The following is a 24,182-nucleotide window of genomic DNA, read 5'->3' on the forward strand; positions in this document are numbered from 1 at the left end:
TGTACCACAGGCTTTTAAGGTGGCAGTAATTAAACCATTACTTAAAAAGCCCTCACTTGACCCAGCTATCTTAGCTAATTATAGGCCAATCTCCAACCTTCCTTTTCTCTCAAAAATTCTTGAAAGGGTAGTTGTAGTAAAACAGCTAACTGATCATCTGCAGAGGAATGGTCTATTTGAAGAGTTTCAGTCAGGTTTTAGAATTCATCATAGTACAGAAACAGCATTAGTGAAGGTTACAAATGATCTTCTTATGGCCTCGGACAGTGGACTCATCTCTGTGCTTGTTCTGTTAGACCTCAGTGCTGCTTTTGATACTGTTGACCATAAAATTTTATTACAGAGATTAGAGCATGCCATAGGTATTAAAGGAACTGCGCTGCGGTGGTTTGAATCATATTTGTCTAATAGATTACAATTTGTTCATGTAAATGGGGAATCTTCTTCACAGACTAAAGTTAATTATGGAGTTCCACAAGGTTCTGTGCTAGGACCAATTTTATTCACTTTATACATGCTTCCCTTAGGCAGTATTATTAGACGGTATTGCTTAAATTTTCATTGTTACGCAGATGATACCCAGCTTTATCTATCCATGAAGCCAGAGGACACACACGAATTAACTAAACTGCAGGATTGTCTTACAGACATAAAGACATGGATGACCTCTAATTTTCTGCTTTTAAACTCAGATAAAACTGAAGTTATTGTACTTGGCCCCACAAATCTTAGAAACATGGTGTCTAACCAGATCCTTATTCTGGATGGAATTACCCTGACCTCTAGTAATACTGTGAGAAATCTTGGAGTCATTTTTGATCAGGATATGTCATTCAAAGTGCATATTAAACAAATATGTAGGACTGCTTTTTTGCATTTACGCAATATCTCTAAAATCAGAAAGGTCTTGTCTCAGAGTGATGCTGAAAAACTAATTCATGCATTTATTTCCTCTAGGCTGGACTATTGTAATTCATTATTATCAGGTTGTCCTAAAAGTTCCCTAAAAAGCCTTCAGTTAATTCAAAATGCTGCAGCTAGAGTACTGACGGGGACTAGAAGGAGAGAGCATATCTCACCCATATTGGCCTCTCTTCATTGGCTTCCTGTTAATTCTAGAATAGAATTTAAAATTCTTCTTCTTACTTATAAGGTTTTGAATAATCAGGTCCCATCTTATCTTAGGGACCTCGTAGTACCATATCACCCCAATAGAGCGCTTCGCTCTCAGACTGCAGGCTTACTTGTAGTTCCTAGGGTTTGTAAGAGTAGAATGGGAGGCAGAGCCTTCAGCTTTCAGGCTCCTCTCCTGTGGAACCAGCTCCCAATTCAGATCAGGGAGACAGACACCCTCTCTACTTTTAAGATTAGGCTTAAAACTTTCCTTTTTGCTAAAGCTTATAGTTAGGGCTGGATCAGGTGACCCTGAACCATCCCTTAGTTATGCTGCTATAGACGTAGACTGCTGGGGGGTTCCCATGATGCACTGTTTCTTTCTCTTTTTGCTCTGTATGCACCACTCTGCATTTAATCATTAGTGATTGATCTCTGCTCCCCTCCACAGCATGTCTTTTTCCTGGTTCTCTCCCTCAGCCCCAACCAGTCCCAGCAGAAGACTGCCCCTCCCTGAGCCTGGTTCTGCTGGAGGTTTCTTCCTGTTAAAAGGGAGTTTTTCCTTCCCACTGTAGCCAAGTGCTTGCTCACAGGGGGTCGTTTTGACCGTTGGGGTTTTACATAATTATTGTATGGCCTTGCCTTACAATATAAAGCGCCTTGGGGCAACTGTTTGTTGTGATTTGGCGCTATATAAAAAAATTGATTGATTGATTGATTGATATGGCACACCTTGGGCACATATTGCGGCATTTTGGGATTACCTTTCATTGCTATGCTGATGACACTCAGTTATACATGCTGATAACTGCTGGTAATCTCATCCACATAAAATCTTTATAAGATTGCCTTACATCAGTGAAAAGATGTCTAGCAATTTCCTACTTTTAAACTCTGACAAGACCGAAATGATGATTCTTGGTCCAGTGAGACATTGCCATCAATTTGACCAGCTAATGCTTAGCCTAGGCTCATGTGTCGTACATCACACTGACAAATTGAGGAACCTTGGTAATTTTTGATCCTACGTTGTTTTTTGACATCCACATTAGTGATAGTATGAGGACTGCTTTCTTCCACCTGTGAAATATAGCGAAGATTTGTCCTATCCTGTTTATGGCTGATGCTGAGACCCTGATTCATCCATTTGTTTCTTCTAGATTGGACTACTGCAATGTTCTATTTTCTGGTTTACCGCAGTCCAGCATTAGGGGTCTCCAATTGGTTCAAAATGCTGCTGCCAGACTTTTGACAGGAAGCAGAAAGTTTGACCACATTACACCCATTTTGGCATCTCTTCACTGGCTTCCTGTCCCTGTGAGATCAGATTTTAAGGCTCTTTTACTAACCTATAAAATTATTCATGAACTAGCACCTCCCTACTTAGCTGACCTTCTTAAACCCTACGTGCCAGCCCGGGCTCTGCATTCTCATGGTGCAGGAATACTTTGTTTCCCTAGGGTGAATAAAAAGTCTGCGGGTCACATAGTTTTCTCTTACTGTGCCCCTGTTCTGTGGAATGATCTCCCTGCATCAATAAAACAGTCAGATTCTGTAGACTTTCAAGTCCAGAGTTAAGATGCACTTATTTTCCTTTTTGTATGACTAGCATACTGGCATAGTATAGTACTATACTTCCTACCCTTTTAAATTCATTTTATTAGTAAACAGAGCATGCCGCGGCCTCAATTTTATCTTAAGTCTGGGTCTTTTAGTGGAGCTTAGGGCTAGTGGCCGGTGATCACCTTAGTATTTCTTCTGTGACCGTAGGACCTTTGTGGCCGGGACGGCGGTGGGATCGAACCCTGGACGGCTCGCACTGATGACCATTCCTCTACCAGGTCAACCAAAAGGGAATTCACCATTCCCTGTTAGCCAAGCTAGCAGGAACGTCTTTTCAATCAAGACCCAGGACCTTCATCCTGCTACACTTCTGTTGTTCTTGTTGCTTTATGCTGACAAATTATACTGTATTTGTTGCATTTCTGGTGTCTAATTTTGTTGTTTCTCTCTGTTTGAGATGCGGCTCCATCCAGAGATGGGAGTGGTGTCTTCTTCTGCAAGCCTCCCATCTTGTGCACCAGCATGGACTCCCAAAATTTCCTGTATATTAGTTTTGTCAATTGTATTGGTAGCATGGCCCAAGCAGAGGGTCACCCCTTTGAGTCTGGTCTGCTTGAGGTTTCTTCCTCAAATCTTCAGAGGGAGTTTTTCCTTACCAGCTGTCACCTTTGTGCTTACGCTAGGGGTTGGTAAGGTTAGACCTTACTTGTGTGAAGCACTTTGAGGGAACTTTGTTGTGATTTGGCGCTATATAAAAAATTAAATGAAATGTCAGGAACTTGAAAAATGTGCATCAGGTGTTTATTTCTTGTATGTTATGACATCCAAAGACAGGAATTACTGAGGAAATAGGCCTGGAAGAAATTCCATGAAACGTATTTTAGAATTAGGTCAAGTGGAAGGAGAACCGTTTTTGAAATTTGTAAGCGATACTGGACTGGATATAACCATAACGCACTAATGGAGTAGTCCTGAAGATGGCAGCACTGTAACAGTTTGGATGCTGGCTGACGATAAACCTGAGAGAAGAAGAAGACAATTTAACGCAGATTTTCCACTTGCTCTTTCATCTGATGAAAAGAATATTATGAAAGATTAAGGTAAAAGTATTCGGATTTTTTGTTGTTAATGTGAGATATGTATGCTGTTGAATGTTAATGGTGTATTTCTTTCGCGCCATTTTTATTTACGCCTTCTGCGTCGGTTTTTGCAATAGACTATCACCTGGAAAACAATCTAAATTCGAGGTAACAAAATAATTGTCGCCCACTTACATTTGAGGTTATAGTAGACTTTTGCGCTTTCCATAACTTTAAATGATTATTATTGATACTTTAATGTGCAAAATAGGATTTATTTTATGCTCAAATTATACACAAATGTGTTGTTCTAACGTTACAGAATGATTTATGTGGATTATATTTGTGGGTACAAATAACACATGACATTTTAACGAGGCATAAATTTAACTTTAAAATACGACAGTTTACATAAACATTCAAGTTGCATTATTTATTAAATATAAAAAACAAATTTGGGAAACTCCTGTGTACTGCCTAACGTGATATTAATATTAATGTTGAAAATGTTTACAAGACTGATTGCAACCATTTCTATTATTTATTATTTATTTATAGGCTAATATTAATTGGTCTTTTTTAAGTTTGTTTCTCCAGCTCCAAACCTTCCTTAAGTAGTCCTGTGTGAAAGCAACGGAATGGAAGAGGAAATGCGAATGGATGAGAATGAACAGGGAGAGGTTGGAAGCAATGAGGAAGAATCCGGTGCAGAAATGTCTGACAGCAAACCTGTGCCAACTAAACGAGGAAGGGGGAGGCCAAGAGGCTCCAGCAAGTTGAAGGGTTCTGTGAAAGATGTAGACCTTACAGAGCTACATTCAGATGTTTACAGTGGTGCAGCTGCACAGCTGCCGAAGCAAAGAGGACGCCCAAAAAAACATGCGTCTCAGCGCTCAACTGCACAGCTACACAGAGACCGAGGGAGGCCGAAAGGGTTGGGATCCAAGGAAGATTCTTGTAATGAAGACCATTCTCCTAAGAAAAGAGGGAGACCCAAGGGGTCTTTGAACAAAAGTACACTTGAGAAGGCTGCTGCCAGTCGGAATGATTTGGGAGAAAATGTACCAAATGATTCCAGTTTGCCTAAAAACCCAAGGGGTCGTCCAAAAGGATCCTCCATGAAACGCAAGGCAGAAAGTGTTGAAAATGATAGTGGTTCTGCAATACCTCGGAAAAGGGGAAGACCAAAGGGCTCTCCCAATAAGAAACCGATGCTGCAGAGATCAGTGAGCAGTGAGGAGGAGTCAGGTGCTTATGCATCTGATGGAAACATGAATTCACAGAAAAGGGGTCAAGGTAGGCCCAGGAAGGGGGACAACACAGTGCTGTCAGTGCCAGATGTGTCCCAAGGAATCTCAAAGAGAGGGAGGGGAAGGCCCAGACTGAGTGGAAAGGGGAGCAGAGATCAACAAATGGTGACAGATGGTTCACAAGTTATTAAGTAGATAAAGTTTTAAACGTTTGTTCAGTCTCTTATTTGAGTAAATGGCATAAGACCTTTTACTTAAACTGGTATGGAGAATTTATTGTAGAATTTTTCTGTAGTTGTAGTTTAGTTTTCAGTTGTAGTGTTTGTCCATTTTAGTGTAACACACACAATTTGGGTCCCTCAATTTTTTTCAGGGAATGACTCTGAGGAAATAATAATAATAAACGCCCCTGACATCAAGTGAACGTGAGGCATTACCGTAAAGCGCTTTGAGCATCTGATGCAGATGGAAAAGCGTTACATAAATGCAGTCCATTTGCCATTAAAAAAAAAAAAAAAAAAAAAAAAAATTCTGACATTTGAAACGGAACTTGAATATGTGTGAAGAGGGTTGGGATAATGTCTAAATTATGTCAGTGATATTTTTGTATGTAATTTCTTGATGCCATTACATGGTTGTTTTCTATTATTGCCCCCCCCCCCCCCCCATTGCCAAAGGTTTGAATGTGCCATCGTTTTTTTGCAGTGAGGTGTCCTGCATAGATTGGCTTCTTAACATTTTGTCACGTGATCACCGTGTGTGTGTGTGTGTGTGTGTGTGTGTGTGTGTGTGTGTGTGTGTGTGTGTGTGTGTGTGTGTGTGTGTGTGTGTGTGTGTGTGTGTGTGTGTGTGTGTGTGTGTGTGTGTGTGTGTGTGTGTGTGTTTTAAGGCACGTTAGGCTGTTCAGCCACGTCAACAACGCCTGCTCGGTTGCTATGATGATTTCTTCCTCCACTCATATATCTCTTTCCGCTTAATGTGTAGCTGTGACACATTTTTAAAAGTGTATATTTGTCATGAGATTAAACTCAAGCATGTTTTTTTCCCTTGTTCTTTTGCATTCTGGGAAATCGGTATTTCTCAGCATTGCACCCAGTGAGTCAAAACTTCACACATTGTTGAGAAATGTTGGTTTCTTAGAATGTAAAACATGGAGAACCATACCCTACTTTTTCTGGGTCAGGCTTAAAACTTCTCAATTGTCCCTTGTATTTGGGTTTCACTGTTTTAAGCAAAAAGCTAATGTGTGAGGTAATGTCTTGAAAAAAAAAGTTTATCACCATTTTTATTTAGGTGTGTTGTGTTTGGTTTTGACCTTTTCCCTCCATTTTATATGACTGAACCTCCATTTTTACCTGTGTTGCTGAAGAAACTACTTGACTGTGTATGCGTTCATCCGTGAGGTTGATTTGTACGCAGTATGTTGACAAGGACTTTGCGTATCAGGATGAAACTTTGTGTACAAAGTCACCTCACTGGGATCTCAACCAAGTTTGATATTGAGCTTGTTTAGATTCTGACTACGACTTGACAGACTATCAAGGTGAACTTGTTGCACATGGTCACCTCATTGTACCTTGCTAAGGCCTTGCACACGTTCTGGCCCCAGATGTACAGATTAGGATCTGTATTGCCCTTGTTTTGAGCCATAAACGTGACATAAACAGCCTTCCTTCAACATTTATCAGTATATGACACTGACAGTTTAATTAAAATCCAATGGGTGGGGGGCAGCTTATTGATTTGATCAGATTAACTGAACAGACAAAACAAAAAGGCATTATGTGTTTTCAGCTGGGAGCAGTTCCAGTCTCAACAGTCCCGAGTAAGCAACAAAGATTGTGGACAGATGGTTTACAAATAATAATAATAATAAAATCTAAAGTTACATACAAAAAGTGGCTCATTTTACAGAAATAATACCAAACATTTGTCAAGCTGGAAGACTGGTTCCAGCAGATTCCAGGCACAACATCAGAGGTCTCTGTCCAGAAGACTGTAGACCTATCTAACAGCTAACATACTGTGTAGAACCCTCAAACTCCCAGGCCTCTGGCAGAGGACCTGCTCTTGAGGAACACACACAGTTACATAAATATATTCCACATTTATACACACAATAGATTTCAGTTCTTTCTATTGTAATTTAATGAGCCACGATTATGGTCAGAATAATCAAATGCAAACAATATAGTTTTCATCCCTTAATTACCACTGAATTGTGCATAAAGTCACTTGTCCAGTAAATTGAACAGTTCTTTCTGTAGGGGGCAGTGTTGAGCTACGTTTCACTGGTGAGCTGGCGTTAAGTCAAAAATACAGTGAAGTGGTGGATTTTGCTGGTTTGCCCCCAAAGTGTTTTGGAGTCCGTATTGAAAAGAAAACAAGTGCTGTGCTGAATGCGGTCTCCTTACACAGCAGCTGTTTCAAGCCAAATGTTTCGAAACCTTCCAATTGGTTTGTCTCCTCTGGTATTGAAACAATAAAACAACTGAATGAACCACAGGATTGCAGTGTTTTGATTCATAAACAATATATGCAGAAAATTACCAAATATAGTACATTAAACCGTAATAATAATTTGTTTACAATATGGAACTCATTTACTTAATAATAAAAACGATAAATGTTTCATGATTTATGAGTTTTTTTTCATTAGCTAATTTTGGCATTAAAAGAGCAGACAAAATGACTGAATTAATTTGATGGTTCTTATCTTTGATGCCCCTAATTGAAAAAGCAGTTTTGCTTTGATTATGTAAAATACCACAGACTTGCACTCAAAACTTTTGGCAGTAAAAGGGAGGGTGGTATGTGTGTTCCTCAAGCTCCGGTCCTCTACCAGACTCCTGGGAGTTTGAGGGTTTGGCACAAGATCTTAGCTGTTCAGAGGTCTGCACTATTTTGGACAGAGACTTCTGATGTGCCTGGAATCTGCTGGAGCGACTCTTTCAATTTGGGGGTTACAGCTCCTAGGGACTACTTTGGACTTTACATTCCACATCTGCTCCAATTGCTCCTTCAGCCCTTGGTACTTTTCTATTTTCTCATTCTCCTTTCTAATGTTGCTGTCAGCTGGGATTGCCACATCGATCACAACTGCGGTTTTCTTTCACTTGTCAACCATCACTATGTCTGGTTGGTTGGCCAGCAGCTCCTTGTCTGTCTGGAATTTGAAGTCCCACAGGACCTTAGCCCTGTCGTTCTCTACCTCCGGCGTCTCCCATCGGGACTTGGGGACTTCTAATCCGTATGCGGCACAGATGTTCTTGTGCATGATTCCTGACTCTTGGTTGTGTATGCTGTCCCAGCTTGCATTTTGCTACTGTGTGCTGGAGTCTGGACTGTTTCTAGAGCACATTTGCACAACCTGCAACTTGGGTCCTGTTGGATGTGATAGATTCTCTTCCACCCCCCCCCCCAATGAATCTGGTCCTTAGGGCTTGTTCTTGTGCTGCCATGATTACTGCCTCTGTGTTGTCCATTCGGCCGGCCTTTCCTAGCCACTGGTAGGTCTTCTTGATGTAAGCCACTTCCTCTGTCAATGGTACATCCCATGGAGGGGCTTGGGCTTTCATGATATCTCATCCACCTGTTTCTTATCACCATTTGTCTTCAGCTGCCTGAGGCACGTGTGTGTGTGTGTGTGTGTGTGTGTGAGTGAGTACATGGAAATCCTGCTCAAAATTGAGGAGTTCATCCAATCATTTTTTAAGTGTGTGCCACCTGCTGGACAGTTACGGAATATGCATCCAAATCAAATCAATTTTATTTATATAGCGCCAAATCACAACAAACAGTTGCCTCCAGCACAACCAGGCTCAGGGAGGGGCAGTCTTCTGCTGGGACTGGTTGGGGCTGAGGGGAGAGAATCAGGAAAAAGACATGCTGTGGAAGAGAGCAGAGATCAATCACTAATGATTAAAAAAAGAAAAAGAAAGAAACACTGTGCATCATGGGAACCCCCCAGCAGTCTAAGTCTATAGCAGCATAACTAAGGGATGGTTCAGGGTCACCTGATCCAGCCCTAACTACAACCCCTGGCAAAAATTATGGAATCACCGGCCTCGGAGGATGTTCATTCAGTTGTTTAATTTTGTAGAAAAAAAGCAGATCACAGACATGACACAAAACTAAAGTCATTTCAAATGGCAACTTTCTGGCTTTACGAAACACTATAAGAAATCAGGAAAAAAAAATTGTGGCAGTCAGTAACGGTTACTTTTTTAGACCAAGCAGAGGGAAAAAAATATGGAATCACTCAATTCTGAGGAATAAATTATGGAATCACCCTGTAAATTTTCATCCCCAAAACTAACACCTGCATCAGATCAGATCTGCTCGTTAGTCTGCATCTAAAAAGGAGTGATCACACCTTGGAGAGCTGTTGCACCAAGTGGACTGACATGAATCATGGCTCCAACACGAGAGATGTCAATTGAAACAAAGGAGAGGATTATCAAACTCTTAAAAGAGAGTAAATCATCACGCAATGTTGCAAAAGATGTTGGTTGTTCACAGTCAGCTGTGTCTAAACTCTGGACCAAATACAAACAACATGGGAAGGTTGTTAAAGGCAAACATACTGGTAGACCAAGGAAGACATCAAAGCGTCAAGACAGAAAACTTAAAGCAATATGTCTCAAAAATCGAAAAATGTACAACAAAACAAATGAGGAACGAATGGGAGGAAACTGGAGTCAACGTCTGTGACCGAACTGTAAGAAACCGCCTAAAGGAAATGGGATTTACATACAGAAAAGCTAAATGAAAGCCATCATTAACACCTAAACAGAAAAAACAAGGTGGGAAAAAACAATGGGCTAAGGAAAAGCAATCGTGGACTGTGGATGACTGGATGAAAGTCATATTCAGTGATGAATCTCGAATCTGCATTGGGCAAGGTGACGATGCTGGAACTTTTGTTTGGTGCTGTTCCAATGAGATTTATAAAGATGACTTCTTGAAGAGAACATGTAAATTTCCACAATCATTGATGATATGGGGCTGCATGTCAGGTAAAGGCACTAGGGAGATGGCTGTCATTACATCATCAATAAATGCACAAGTTTACGTTGATATTTTGGACACTTTTCTTATCCCATCAATTGAAAGGATGTTTGGGGATGATGAAATCATTTTTCAAGATGATGATGCATCTTGCAATAGAGCAAAAACTGTGAAAACATTCCTTGCAAAAAGATGCATAGGGTCAATGTCATGGCCTGCAAATAGTCCAGATCTTAATCCAATTGAAGATCTTTGGTGGAAGTTGAAGAAAATGGTCCATGACAAGGCTCCAACCTGAAAGCTGATCTGGCAACAGCAGTCAGAGAAACTTGGAGCCAGACTGATGAAGAGTACTGTTTGTCACTCATTAAGTCCGTGCCTCAGAGACTGCAAGCTGTTATAAAAGCCAGAGGTGGTGCAACAAAATACTAGTGATGTGTTGGAGTGTTCTTTTGTTTTTCATGATTCCATAATTTTTTCCTCAGAATTGAGTGATTCCATATTTGTTTTCCCTCTGCTTGGTCTAAAAAAGTAACTTACTGACTGCCACAATTTTTCTTCCTGATTTCTTATAGTGTTTCTTAAAGCCAGAAAGTTGCCATTTGAAATTACTTTAGTTTTGTATCATGTCTGTGATATGCTTTTTTTCTACAAAATTAAAACAACTGAATGAACATCCTCCAAGGCCGGTGATTCCATCATTTTTGCCAGGGGTTGTATAAGCTTTAACAAAAAGGAAAGTTTTAAGCCTAATCTTAAAAGTAGAGAGGGTGTCTGTCTCCCTGATCTGAATTGGGAGCTGGTTCCACAGGAGAGGAGCCTGAAAGCTCAAGGCTCTGCCTCCCATTCTACTCTTACAAACCCTAGGAACTACAAGTAAGCCTGCAGTCTGAGAGCGAAGCGCTCTATTGGGGTGATATGGTACTATGAGGTCCCTAAGATAAGATGGGACCTGATTATTCAAAACCTTATAAGAAGAAGAATTTTAAAATCTATTCTAGAATTAACAGGAAGCCAATGAAGAGAGGCCAATATGGGTGAGATATGCTCTCTCCTTCTAGTCCCTGTCAGTACTCTAGCTGCAGCATTTTGAATTAACTGAAGGCTTTTCAGGGAACTTTTAGGACAACCTGATAATAATGAATTACAATAGTCCAGCCTAGAGGAAATAAATGCATGAATTAGTTTTTCAGCATCACTCTGCGACAAGACATTTCTAATTTTAGAGATATTGCGCAAATGCAAAAAAGCAGTCCTACATATTTGCTTAATATGCGCATTGAAGGATATATCCTGATCAAAAATGACTCCAAGATTTCTCACAGTATTACTAGAGGTCAGGGTAATGCCATCCAGAGTAAGGATCTGGTTAGACACCATGTTTCTAAGATTTGTGGGGCCAAGTACAATAACTTCAGTTTTATCTGAATTTAAAATCAGGAAATTAGAGGTCATCCATGTCTTTATGTCTGTAAGACATTCCTGCAGTTTAACTAATTGGTGTGTGTCCTCTGGCTTCATGGATAGATAAAACTGGGTATCATCTGTGTAACATTGAAAATTTAAGCAATGCTTTCTAATAATACTGCCTAAGGGAAGCATGTATAAAGTGAATAAAATTGGTCCTAGCACAGAACCTTGTGGAACTCCATAATTAACCTATGTCTGTGAAGAAGACTCCCCATTTACATGAACAAATTGTAATCTATTAGATAAATATGATTCAAACCACCGCAGCGCAGTGCCTTTAATACCTATGGCATGCTCTAATCTCTGTAATAAAATTTTATGGTCAACAGTATCAAAAGCAGCACTGAGGTTTAACAGGACAAGTTAATTTCATATTTAAAGGCTACAATCTGTACGCGCTCTAGCACATGCACTACTTGTCTTCCACAGCTCCTAAAATGAATAATAGTTTAAACTATAGCCATAAAACCGTAGGGTGAGGGTGCAAGGACGCATAGGCGGAACCAAAATTCGACCACATTGTTTCCACACGAGCATCAGAAATGTGCTGGTTGCAAATTTAAACAGCATTCAGAGCTGCAATTAAGCGTAGATTTTCACTTGCTGGTTTATCTGATGAATAAGAATTTTATGAAAAATTAAGATTAAAAATAGTCCAGGATTTTTTTTAAAGGTGAGATATGTATACTGTTGATTATAATAGTATCAAGCTTTCGCGCCGTTTTTTCCCTCTCTTGCCCTCGGGTTTTTGCAGCAGACTATCACCTGGAAAACAATCTAAACTGCAGCCATGCCGTTTGTTTTTGATTGCAGAGGTAACAAAATAATTGTCGCCTGCTAACATTTGAGGTTGCAGTAGGATTCTGCGCTTTCAATAACTTTAATTTATTATTAAATGTACAATTTCCCGATTAAAACATTACATTTCTGTTTAAATACTGTGTACGATGTGTGTGTAATACTGTGTACAGGGTTTATCAGTAAATATCCATAAATAATACTTCAGTGTGTAAAATAGGATTTTTTTTTCCCTTTAAAATAGGTTGTTCCAATGTTACAGAATAATATATGTGGATTATATTTGTACAAATAAGTATGAACATTCTGGGATTGTGATATTTTAGCGAGTCATAAATTTAACTTAAAAATACGACAGTTTACAAAAACATTCAAGTTGCGTTTATGTATTAAATATTAACAAAAACAATTTTGGGGGAACTACTGTGTACTTCCTAACGTAATATTAATATTTTTAATGTTGAAAATGTTTAGACTGCAATGTTCCATTATTGATTGCTTCATAATTTATCAAACTTTAAAATACTTTAGAAAATGTAACTTGTGATTTTTCTCGGTTTAAACAGAAGTTAGAGAAATTTTTTGGAAACTCAAAATTGCAATTATGCATTACTTGTCACAAATTTGGCACAAGGATTTGTGTATTGCAACATAAACGGTAATAGTGTTGAAAATGTTTATAAATTGTGATTGCAACGATTTACTTCCGTTTGTGATCAATTGGTTATTTTTTTTAAGTCATGATAAAATACTTTAATATGTATATGAAAATGCAGAAGGTATATCTTATATATTATATTCCAATTCTAAGGTGGGACTATATATGTATGTTACAGACATGAACAAGCGAAGCTCTTCAGCATCTCACCATGTCATTTCCGCTTTGCAGCTTCATCTACGATCGGTTTGTGGCTTTTTACGACAATGTTATTGGTTTGTGGCTTTTTCCCCACTGGGTACATTTTTTTTAACCATTTCCGGTGCCTTCGTCTACCATGAGAGCGAGCTTTGCACTGCCGTGCGGCGCTTCACTCATGTTATTTCATTATTTCCAATAAGGATTTGTTTTGACCGGTTTCTAAACAAAACAACAAATTTTCAGTTAGATTTATTACGCACAAAATTTCACCTTGATGCACAAAGTTTAACCTTGATACACAAAGTCTTTATCAAGATATCACATAGACATCGACCACACAGATGAACACAAAATCAATCAATACTGAGACCTGCTCTGCCTTCCGTGACTAAGGTTAAAAAAAAAGTTGAACCCAGGGGCAAAACCAGCAATGTTTCTTTGGGACGGTACTTGTAATGGTTTGATCTCCAGGCTGAAGGATGTTAAACTGAGACAGTACATATGTGTAGTATCTTTTCTGATGTTTTCTATAAATGGACGAATTTATTTAATTCCATTTTGACTTTCTGTTGTCTAGTCTGTTTGTGAGTCCAAAAAAGAAGTGAACTGCTGAAGAATTACAGTTTGTACTCTGATTATAGTTTGAGTCCTTTATAATTTATTTATAGGCTAATATTGATTGTTTTTATGTGCACTTATCCAGCTCCAAGCCTAACCTGAGTAGTCCTGTGTGAAAGCAACAGTATGGAAGAGGAAATGCGATTGGGTGAGAATGAACAAGTAGCGGCTGGAAGCAACGAGGGACAATCCAGTGCAGAAATGTTTGACAGCAGTCCTGTACCAACTAAACGAGGAAGGGGGAGGCCAAAAGGCTCCAGCAAATTGAAGATTTCTGTGAAAGATGTCAGCCTTCCAGAGATACATTCAGATGTTTCCAGTGGTGCATCGGCACAGCTGCCGAAGCGAAGAGGACACCCCAAAAAAGTTGTGTCTCAGCACCCAACTGCACAGCCTCATAGAGGTCGAGGAAGGCCGAAAGGGTTGAGATCCAAGAAAGATGCTAGTAATGAAGACCATTCACCTAAGAAAAGAGGGCGACCCAAGGGGTCTTTGAACAAAAGTACACTTGAGAAGGCTGCTGCCAGTCGGAATGATTTGGGAGAAAATGTACCAAATGGTTCCAGTTTGCCCAAAAAGCCAAGGGGTCGTCCGAAAGGATCCTCCATGAAACGCAAGGCAGAAAGTATTGAAGATAATGACAGCGGCTCTTCAATACCTCGGAAAAGGGGAAGACCAAAGAAACCTCATGTAATTATATCTGCAGAATTGGAAGTGGTCGTCTCCACCAAAAAGCTGAAGCGTGGTCGACCAAGAAAAGAACCAGCCAAAAGAGGAAGGCCACGAAAGTTCCCTTTACATTCTTCTAAGGATCGGAAAAAGGCAGCAGTATGGAAGCCCCTGGGAAGACCACGTAAATATCCACGGCTTGATCCTCCAGAGGGAGTCCCACTGGTGCTTCACCGAGGCCGCGGTCGGCCTCGCAAGTCAGAGTCCAAGAAGGGCGCTCACCTCCGCAAGAAAAAATCACCATCGCTAAACAATGTTGGTGATGGAATCCCAAGAAAAAGAGGCCGTCCCTTGGGTACGGCAAAAAACACAGATGAGCCAGGAGGAAAAAGGGGCCATCCCAAAGGCTCAGTCAAAAATAAAGCCAACCTTTACACCGCACCGCCAGTACCAGACAAGAATGATTCAGCTGCTGTCGAGGAAGATAGGGAGGAGCAGGCAGAGGACAGCAGGCGCACAGGAAGAAATTGAAGAGTCGGTTATCGATCAGGACGGAAACTTTGACGCTCCCGATGGTTGCGACTACACAGAGGAAACTGAAACTACTCTGGACTGAAGTCAGTCACGAGGTTTGAAGAGTGGTTTTAATTTGGTTTGACCAAAAAGTGTGCAAGGAAATGAACTCACACAGCACAAACAGAAAATACGACACTTGTAGTTGCTGTTTAAAACATAGAACATGAGCTTGTCAGTGTTGTTTTTAACTTCTTTGTTTTTAAATAGGACGATATTAAACAGCTGAAATTTTAAAATAGTGTGGTCAGTCTCTCATTGGAGTAAATGGTTTTAAACATTTTACTTATAATAAACTGGCATGTAGAATTTAATGCAGACATTTTTCTCTAGTTGTAATTTAGTTTTTCAGTTTTGTCAGTTTTAGTGTAAATGCACATGAACGTTGGGTCCCTCCTGTTTTTTCAGGGAATGATTCTGAGGAAATAATAAAAAAATAAAATAAAATCTGGGAGAATATTTGAAACTGAACTTTTGAATATGTGTGAGGAGGATTGAGAGACATTATTGTTAAGCGCTTTGAGCATCTGATGCAGATGGAAAAGCGTTATATAAATGCAGTCCATTTACCATAAAAAAAAAAATAAAATAATTATGACAACATTTGAAATGGAACTTGAATATGTGTGAAGAGGGTTGGGATAATGTCTAAATTATGTCAGTGATATTTTTGTATGTAATTTCTTGATGCCATTACATGGTTTTTTATTATTGCGCCCCCCCTTATTGCCAAAGGTTTGAATTTGCCATCGTTTTTTGCAGTGAGGTGTCCTGCATAGATTGGCTTCTTAACATTTTGTCACGTGATCACCGTGTGTGTGTGTGTGTGTGTGTGTGTGTGTGTGTGTGTGTGTGTGTGTGTGTGTGTGTGTGTGTGTGTGTGTGTGTGTGTGTGTGTGTGTGTGTGTGTGTGTGTGTGTGTTTTAAGGCACTTTAGGCTGTTCAGCCCCATCAACAACGCCTGCTTGGTTGCCATGATGATTTCTTCCTCCACTCATATATCTTTTTCCGCTTAATGTGTAGCTGTGACACATTTTTAAAAGTGTATATTTGTCATGAGATTAAACTCAAGCGTGTTTTTTTTTCCCCCCTTGTTCTTTTGCATTCTGGGAAATCGGTATTTCTCACCATTGCACCCAGTGAGTCAAAACTTCGCACATTGTTGAGAAATGTTGGTTTCTTAGAATGTAAAACATGGAGAACCATACCCTACTTTTTCTGAGTCAGGCTTAAAACTTCTCAATTGTCCCTTGTATTTGGGTTTCACTGTTTTAAGCAAAAAGCTAATAATGTGTGAGGTAATGTCTTGAAATAAAATGTTGATATCACCATTTTAATTTAGGTGTTTTATGTTTGGTTTTGACCTTTTCCCTCCATTTTACATGACTGAACCTCCATTTTTACCTGTGTTGCTAAAGAAACTACTTGACTGTGTGTGCGTCTGTTTGTCCGTGAGGTTGATTTGTACGCAGTATGTTGACAAGGACTTTGTGTATCGGGATGAAACTTTGTGCACAAAGTCACCTCACTGGGATCTCAACCAAGTTTGATATTGAGCTTGTTTTGATTCTGACTACGACTTGACAGACTATCAAGGTGAACTTGTTGCACATGGTCACCTCATTGTACCTTGCTAAGGCCTTGCACAAGTTCTGGCCCCAGATGTACAGATTAGGATCTGTATTGCCCTTGTTTTGAGCCATAAATGTGACATAAACAGCCTTCCTTCAACATTTATCAGTATATGAGACTGACAGTTTAATTAAAATCCAATGGGTGGGGGGGCAGTTTATTGATTTGATCAGATTAACTAAACAGATAAAACAAAAAGGCATTATGTGTTTTCAGCTGGGAGCAGTTCCAGTCTCAACAGTCCTGAGTAAGCAACAAAGATTGTGGACAGATGGTTTACAAATAATAATAAAATCTAAAGTTACATAGAAAAAGTGGCTCATTTTACAGAAATAATACCAAACATTTGTCAAGCTGGAAGACTGGTTCCAGCAGATTCCAGGCACAACATCAGAGGTCTTTGTCCAGAAGACTGTAGACCTATCTAACAGCTAACATACTGTGTAGAACCCTCAAACTCCCAGGCCTCTGGCAGAGGACCTGCTCTTGAGGAACACACACAGTTACATAATATATTCCACATTTATACACACAATAGATTTCAGTTCTTTCTATTGTAATTTAATGAGCCACGATTATGGTCAGAATAATCAAATGCAAACAATATAGTTTTCATCCCTTAATTACCACTGAATTGTGCATAAAGTCACTTGTCCAGTAAATTGAACAGTTCTTTCTGTAGGGGGCAGTGTTGAGCTACGTTTCACTGGTGAGCTGGCGTTAAGTCAAAAATACAGTGAAGTGGTGGATTTTGCTGGTTTGCCCCCAAAGTGTTTTGGAGTCCGTATTGAAAAGAAAACAAGTGCTGTGCTGAATGCGGTCTCCTTACACAGCAGCTGTTTCAAGCCAAATGTTTCGAAACCTTCCAATTGGTTTGTCTCCTCTGGTATTGAAACAATAAAACAACTGAATGAACCACATAGGATTGCAGTGTTTTGATTCATAAACAATATATGCAGAAAATTACCAAATATAGTACATTAAACCGTAATAATTTATTTACAATATGGAACTCATTTAATAACGAAAACAAATGTTTCACGATTTGTGGGTTTTTTCATTAGCTGATTTTGGCATTAAAAGAGCAGAGAAAATGACTATGAATTAATTTGATGGTTCTTATTTTTGATGCCTGACATTAATTGAAAAAGCAGTTTTGCTTTGATTATGTAAAATACCACAGACTTGCACTCAAAAAAATTTTGGCAGTAAAAGGGAGGGTGGTATGTGTGTTCCTCAAGCTCGGGTCCTCTACCAGACTCCTGGGAGTTTGAGGGTTTGGCACAAGATCTTAGCTGTTCAGAGGTCTGCACTCTTCTGGACAGAGACCTCTGATGCAGCAACTCTTTCAATTTGGGGGTTACAGCTCCTAGGGACTACTTTGGACTCTACCTTCCACATCTGCTCCAGTTGCTCTTTCAGCCCTTGGTACTTTGATATTTTTCTTATGTTCCTTCTTTCTAATGTTGCTGTCAGCTGGGATTGCCACATCGATCACAACTGCGGTTTTCTTTCCCTTGTCAACCATCACTATGTCTGGTTGGTTGGCCAGCAGCTGCTTGTCTGTCTGGAATTTGAAGTCCCACAGGACCTTAGCCCTGTCATTCTGTACCACCGGCGTCTCCCATCGGGATTTGGGGACTTCTAATCCGTATGCGGCACAGATGTTCTTGTGCATGATTCCTGACTCTTGGTTGTGTATGCTGTCCCAGCTTGCATTTTGCTACTATGTGCTGGAGTCTGGACTGTTTCTAGAGCACATTTGCACAACCTGCAACTTGGGTCCTGTTGGTTGTGATAGATTCCCCCCCATGGATCTGGTACTTAGGGCTTGTTCTTGTGCTGCCATGATTACTGCCTCTGTGTTGTCCATTCGGCCGGCCTTTTCTAGCCACTGGTAGGTCTTCTTGATGTAAGCCACTTCCTCTATCAATGGTACATCCCATGGAGAGGCTTGGTCTTTCATGATATCTCATCCTCCTGTTCATTATCACCGTCTGTCTTCAACTGCCTGAGGCACGTGTGTGTGTGTGTGTGTGTGTGAGTGCATGGAAATCCTGCTCAAAATTAAGGAATTCATCCAGTCATTTTTTAAGCGTGTGCCACCTGCTGGACAGTTACAGAATATGCATCCATATCACATAATGAATTTAATATTTAAAGGCTACAATCTGTACGCGCTCTAGCACATGCACTACTTGTCTTCCACAGCTCCTAAAATGAATAATAGTTTAAACTATAGCCATAAAACCGTAGGGTGAGGGTGCAAGGACGCATAGGCGGAACCAAAATTCGACCACATTGTTTCCACACGAGCATCAGAAATGTGCTGGTTGCAAATTTAAACAGCATTCAGAGCTACAATTAAACGTGGATTTTCACTTGCTGGTTTATCTGATGAATAAGAATTTTATGAAAAAGTAAGATAAAAATAGTCCAGGATTTTTTAAAGGTGAGATATGTATACTGTTGATTATAATAGTATGTAGCTTTCGCGCCGTTTTTCCCTCTTTTGCCCTCGGTTTTTGTAGCAGACTATCACCTGGAAAACAATCTAAACTGCAGCCATGCCGTTTGTTTTTGATTGCAGAGGTAACAAAATAATTGTCGCCTGCTAACATTTGAGGTTGTAGTAGGATTCTGCGCTTTCAATAACTTTAATTTATTATTAAATGTACAATTTTCCCGGTTAAAATATTAAATTTCTGTTTAAATATTGTTTACGATATGTATAGTTCCGCCTTCCCGCCGTACGGGTTTATCAGTAAATATCGATCAAAAATACTAATTTCAATGTGCAAAATAGGATTTTTTTTTCTCTTTAAAATACTCAAATTGTGCACACATATATGTTGTTCCAATGTTACAGAATAATTATGTGGATTAAATTTGTTTGTACAAATAAAGTATGAACATTCTGGGATTAATGTGATATTTTAGCGAGTCATAAATTTAACTTAAAAATACGACAGTTTACATAAACATTCAAGTTGCATTTATGTATTAAATATTAACAAAAACAAATTTGTTGAAACTACTGTGTACTACTTTTAATATTTTTAATGTTGAAGATGTTTAGACTGATTGCAATGTTCCATTATTGATTGCTTCATAATTTATCAAACTTTAAAATACTTGTAAAATGTAACTTGTGATTTTTCTTGGTTTAAATAGAAGTTAGAGAAATTTTTCGAAACTCAAAATTACAATTATGCATTACTTGTTACAAATTTGGCACAAGGATTCGTGTATTGCAACATAAATGTTAATAGTTTTGAAAATATTTACAAATTGTGATTGCAGATCAATTAGTTATTTTTTTTAAGTCATGATAATGTTAATAGTTTTGAAAATATTTACAAATTGTGATTGCAGATCAATTAGTTATTTTTTTAAAGTCATGATAAATTACTTTAATATGTATATGAAAATGCAGTAGGTATATCTTATATATTATATTCCAATTCTAAGGTGGAACTATATATGTACGAGGTCTATTAGAAAAGAAACCGACAGTTTTATTTTTTTTTTAAATTATATGTATTTGATTCATATGTTTTTACGTCAGCCAAGCTTGAACCTTTGTGCGCATGCGTGAGTTTTTTCACGCCTGTTGGTGACGTCATTCGCCTGTGAGCACGCCTTGTGGGAGAAGTGGTCCAGCCCCCTCGTCGGATTTTCATTGTCTGAGAAGTTGCTGAGAGACTGGCGCTGTGCTTCATCAAAATTTTTTCAAAAACTGTGAGGCACAGCCGAGTGGATACCATTCGACAAATTAAGCTGGTTTTCGGTGAAAATTTTAACGGCTGATGAGAGATTTTGGATTGTTTCTATCGCTGTAAGGACTTACCACTGAGCAGGACGTCGCGCAGCGCTCCGAGGCGACGTCGTCATCCTGTTTCAAGCTGAAAACCTCCAAATTTAAGCCTCTGTTGACCCAGGACGTCGTGAGAGAACAGAGAACTTTCAGAAGAGGTCGGAATCAGCAGTTTATCCGCACATTCCACTGTTAAAGGAGATTTTTTTAATGATAGACGTGCGGACGGATTGGCGCGTCGGCTCGCAGCCGGCGCTGCGCGCCCGCCACAGGAAAAACACCTCCGTGTTGATAACCATTTGTAAAATCCAGGCGGCTTTTGGTGGCTTTCAGTTGAGTGAGTATCTGAGAAATTGTTTAACAGCAGGGCATGTTCCAACTTGTCCTTAAGGCTTCCAATGGAGGTGTTTTTCCTGTGGCGGGCACGCAGCGCCGGCTGCGAGCCAACGTGCCAATCCGTCCGCACGTCTTTCATTAAAAAAATCTCCTTTAACAGTGGAATGTCCGGATAAACTGCTGATCCCGACCTCTTCTGAAAGTTCTCTGTTCTCTCACGACGTCCTGGGTCAACAGAGGCTTAAATTTGGAGGTTTTCAGCTTGAAACAGGATGACGACGTCGCCTCAGAGCGCTGCGTGACGTCCCGCTCCGTGACGTCCCGCTCCGTGGGAAGTCCTTACAGCGATAGAAACAATCCAAAATCTCATCAGCCGTTAAAATTTTCACCGAAAACCAGCTTAATTTGTCGAATGGTATCCACTCGGATGTGCCTCACAGTTTTGGAAAAAATTTTGATGAAGCACAGCGCCAGTCTCTCAGCAACTTCTCAGACAAAGGAATTCCGACGAGGGGGCTGGACCACTCCTCCCACAAGGCGTGCTCACAGGCGAATGACATCACCGACAGGCGTGAAAAAACTCTCGCATGCCCACAAGGGTTCAAGCTTGGCTGCTGTAATCACACGTGATTCAAATCCATATGGTTTTTAAAAAAAAATAATAAGGTCGGATACTTTTCTAATAGACCTCGTGTATATATATATGTTGCGGACATGAACAAGCGAAACTCTTCAGCATCTCACCGTGTCATTTCCGGTTTGCGGCTTCATCTACGATCGGTTTGTGGCTTTTTATGACAATGTTATTGGTTTGTGGCTTTTTCCCCACTGGGTAGATTTTTTTGAACCATTTCCGGCTTATTTTGTGCCATTTCTGGTGCCTTCGTCTACCATGAGAGTGAGCTTTGCTTTCATTATTTCCAATAAGGACTTGTTTTGACTGGTTTCTAAACAAAATAAACAAATTTTCAGTTAGATTTATTTATTTATGGCAACTAACCTACATCGTCTAGCTCAATCTCAGATTCCTGCAAGGCCTTGGCAAAGTGTAATATACAATAGTAAGTCTCACCATGATCTATAAGGTCTTTGTCGAGACATTGCATGCACATGGTTTCAGAATACTGGCCTCCTGGTGGCAACAAATAAAACTGAATAATGCCCAGCACTGGATGTGGGTGAGGTCTTTGTCAGATGAATTTACGCACAAAATTTCACCTTGATGCACAGTTTCACCTTGATACACAAAGTCTTTATCAAGATATCACATAGACATCGACCACACAGATGAACACAAAATCAATCAATACTGAGACCTGCTCTGCCTTCCGTGACTAAGGTTAAAAAAAAGTTGAGCCCAGGGGCAAAACCAGCAATGTTTCTTTGGGACTGTACTTGTAATGGTTTGATCTCCAGGCTGAAGGATGTTAAACTGAGACAGTACATATGTGTAGTATCTTTTCTGATGTTTTCTATAAATGGACAAATTTATTTAATTCCATTTGGACTTTCTGTTGTCTAGTCTGTTTGTGATTCCTAAAAAGTGAACTGCTGAAGAATTACAGTTTGTACTCTGATTATAGTTTGACTCCTTTATAATTTATTTATAGGCTAATATTGATTGTTTTTATGTGCGTTTGTCCAGCTCCAACCCTAACCTGAGTAGCCCTGTGTGAAAGCAACAGTATGGAAGAGGAAATGCGATTGGGTGAGAATGAACAAGGAGAGGCTGGAAGCAACGAGGGAGAATCCAGTGCAGAAATGTCTGACAGCAATCCTGTGCCAACTAAACGAGGAAGGGGGAGGCCAAAAGGCTCCAGCAAATTGAAGATTTCTGTGAAAGATGTCAGCCTTCCAGAAATACATTCAGATGTTTCCAGTGGTGCATCGGCACAGCTGCCGAAGCGAAGAGGACGCCCCAAAAAAGTTGTGTCTCAGCACTCAACTGCACAGCCTCATAGAGGTCGAGGAAGGCCGAAAGGGTCAGGATCCAAGAAAGATGCTAGTAATGAAGACCATTCACCTAAGAAAAGAGGGCGACCCAAGGGGTCTTTGAACAAAAGTACACTTGCAAAGGCTGCTGCCAGTCGGAATGATTTGGGAGAAAATGTACCAAATGATTCCAGTTTGCCCAAAAAGCCAAGGGGTCGTCCGAAAGGATCCTCCATGAAACGCAAGGCAGAAAGTAGTGAAGATAATGACAGCGGCTCTTCAATACCTCGGAAAAGGGGAAGACCAAAGAAACCTCATGTAATTATATCTGCAGAATTGGAAGTGGTCGTCTCCACCAAAAGCTGAAGCGTGGTCGACCAAGAAAAGAACCAGCCAAAAGAGGAAGGCCACGAAAGTTCCCTTTGCATTCTTCTAAGGATCGGAAAAAGCCAGCAGTATGGAAGCCCCTGGGAAGACCACGTAAATATCCACGGCTTGATCATCCAGAGGGAGCCCCACTGGCGCTTCGCCGAGGCCGCGGTCGGCCTCGCAAGTCAGAATCCAAGAAGGGCGCTCACCTCCGCAAGACAAAATCACCATCGCTAAACAATGTTGGTGATGGAATCCCAAGAAAAAGAGGCCGTCCCTCGGTTACGGCAAAAAACACGGATGTGCCAGGAGGTAAATAGGACAGATATTAAACAGCTGAAATTTTAAAATAGTTTGGTCAGTCTCTCATTGGAATAATTTGGTTTTAAACATTTTACTTATAATAAACTGGCATGTAGAATTTAATGCAGACATTTTTCTCTAGTTGTAATTTAGTTTTTCAGTTGTAGTGTTTTGTCAGTTTTAGTGTAAAACGCACATGAACATTGTGTCCCTCCTGTTTTTCAGGGAATGATTCTGAGGAAATAATATTAATAAAAAAAAAAAAGAATATTTGAAACTGAACTTTTGAATATGTGTGAGGAGGATTGGGATAATGTCTAAATGAGGTCACTGATATTTTTGTATGTAATTTCTTGATGCCATTACACGGTTCTGTTTTTGTTTCTTTTGGGGGGGCGGGGGTCCTTTTTTTTTATTGCCAAAGCTTTGAATGTACCATTGTTTTTTGCAGTGAGCTGTCTGGCAAAGATTGGCTTCTTCACATTTTATCATGAATTCCCTGTTTAAAAAAAAAAAAGCAAAACAAACAAAAAGGCACTTTAGGCTGCTCTGCTCCATCAATGACACAGGCTCAGTTGCCATGACGATTTCTTCCTTCAGTCCTTCTGTATATATATATTTTTTTCCCTGTTTGAGCTGCAGTAGTATTTTTTAACCCCCTCTAAATATTCATGTGTAGCTGACACCTTTTTAAAAAATTTAGATATTTGTCATGAGATTACACTCAAGCAATCTTTTTTTTTCTTCTTATTTGCAAAACACATTTACTTGTTTTTGAGTGTCATGTTTAA

The 24,182-nt window shown here is 39.8% G+C and overlaps 2 protein-coding genes and 1 long non-coding RNA gene across 5 annotated transcripts; 2 read left to right on the top strand and 1 right to left on the bottom strand.

The window, feature by feature from the left end:
• Positions 1–3,642: 3,642 nt before the first annotated feature.
• On the top strand, positions 3,643–5,764 carry LOC117501672 (chromosomal protein D1-like). The gene is made up of 2 exons (XM_034160618.1): positions 3,643–3,776; positions 4,340–5,764. The coding sequence occupies exon 2, from the start codon at positions 4,394–4,396 to the stop codon at positions 5,198–5,200; it is 807 nt and encodes a 268-aa protein (XP_034016509.1). The 5' UTR covers positions 3,643–3,776; positions 4,340–4,393; the 3' UTR covers positions 5,201–5,764.
• LOC117501673 lies at positions 4,766–14,552 on the bottom strand. Its single transcript, XR_004558059.1, has 2 exons — positions 14,419–14,552; positions 4,766–4,922 (listed from the first exon to the last, which is right to left on the bottom strand). It is a non-coding gene; the product is annotated as an uncharacterized LOC117501673 (long non-coding RNA).
• Positions 12,022–24,182, top strand: LOC117501671 (chromosomal protein D1-like). 3 transcript variants are annotated; one of them, XR_004558058.1, is made up of 3 exons: positions 12,022–12,158; positions 13,846–15,345; positions 23,545–24,182. XR_004558058.1 is itself a non-coding variant. In XM_034160615.1 (2 exons), exon 2 carries the CDS (start codon positions 13,887–13,889, stop codon positions 14,958–14,960), a length of 1,074 nt encoding a protein of 357 aa, XP_034016506.1. In that variant the 5' UTR covers positions 12,022–12,158; positions 13,846–13,886; the 3' UTR covers positions 14,961–16,087. The 3 variants fall into 3 exon arrangements, 2 of the variants coding, with proteins under 2 accessions (XP_034016506.1, XP_034016507.1); XM_034160615.1 differs by lacking the exon at positions 23,545–24,182 and having other exon boundaries at positions 13,846–16,087; XM_034160616.1 differs by lacking the exons at positions 12,022–12,158; positions 23,545–24,182 and adding an exon at positions 12,181–12,300 and having other exon boundaries at positions 13,846–16,087.

This window comes from Thalassophryne amazonica, chromosome 20, assembly GCF_902500255.1.
Source record: "Thalassophryne amazonica chromosome 20, fThaAma1.1, whole genome shotgun sequence".
Lineage (NCBI taxonomy): Eukaryota > Metazoa > Chordata > Actinopteri > Batrachoidiformes > Batrachoididae > Thalassophryne > Thalassophryne amazonica.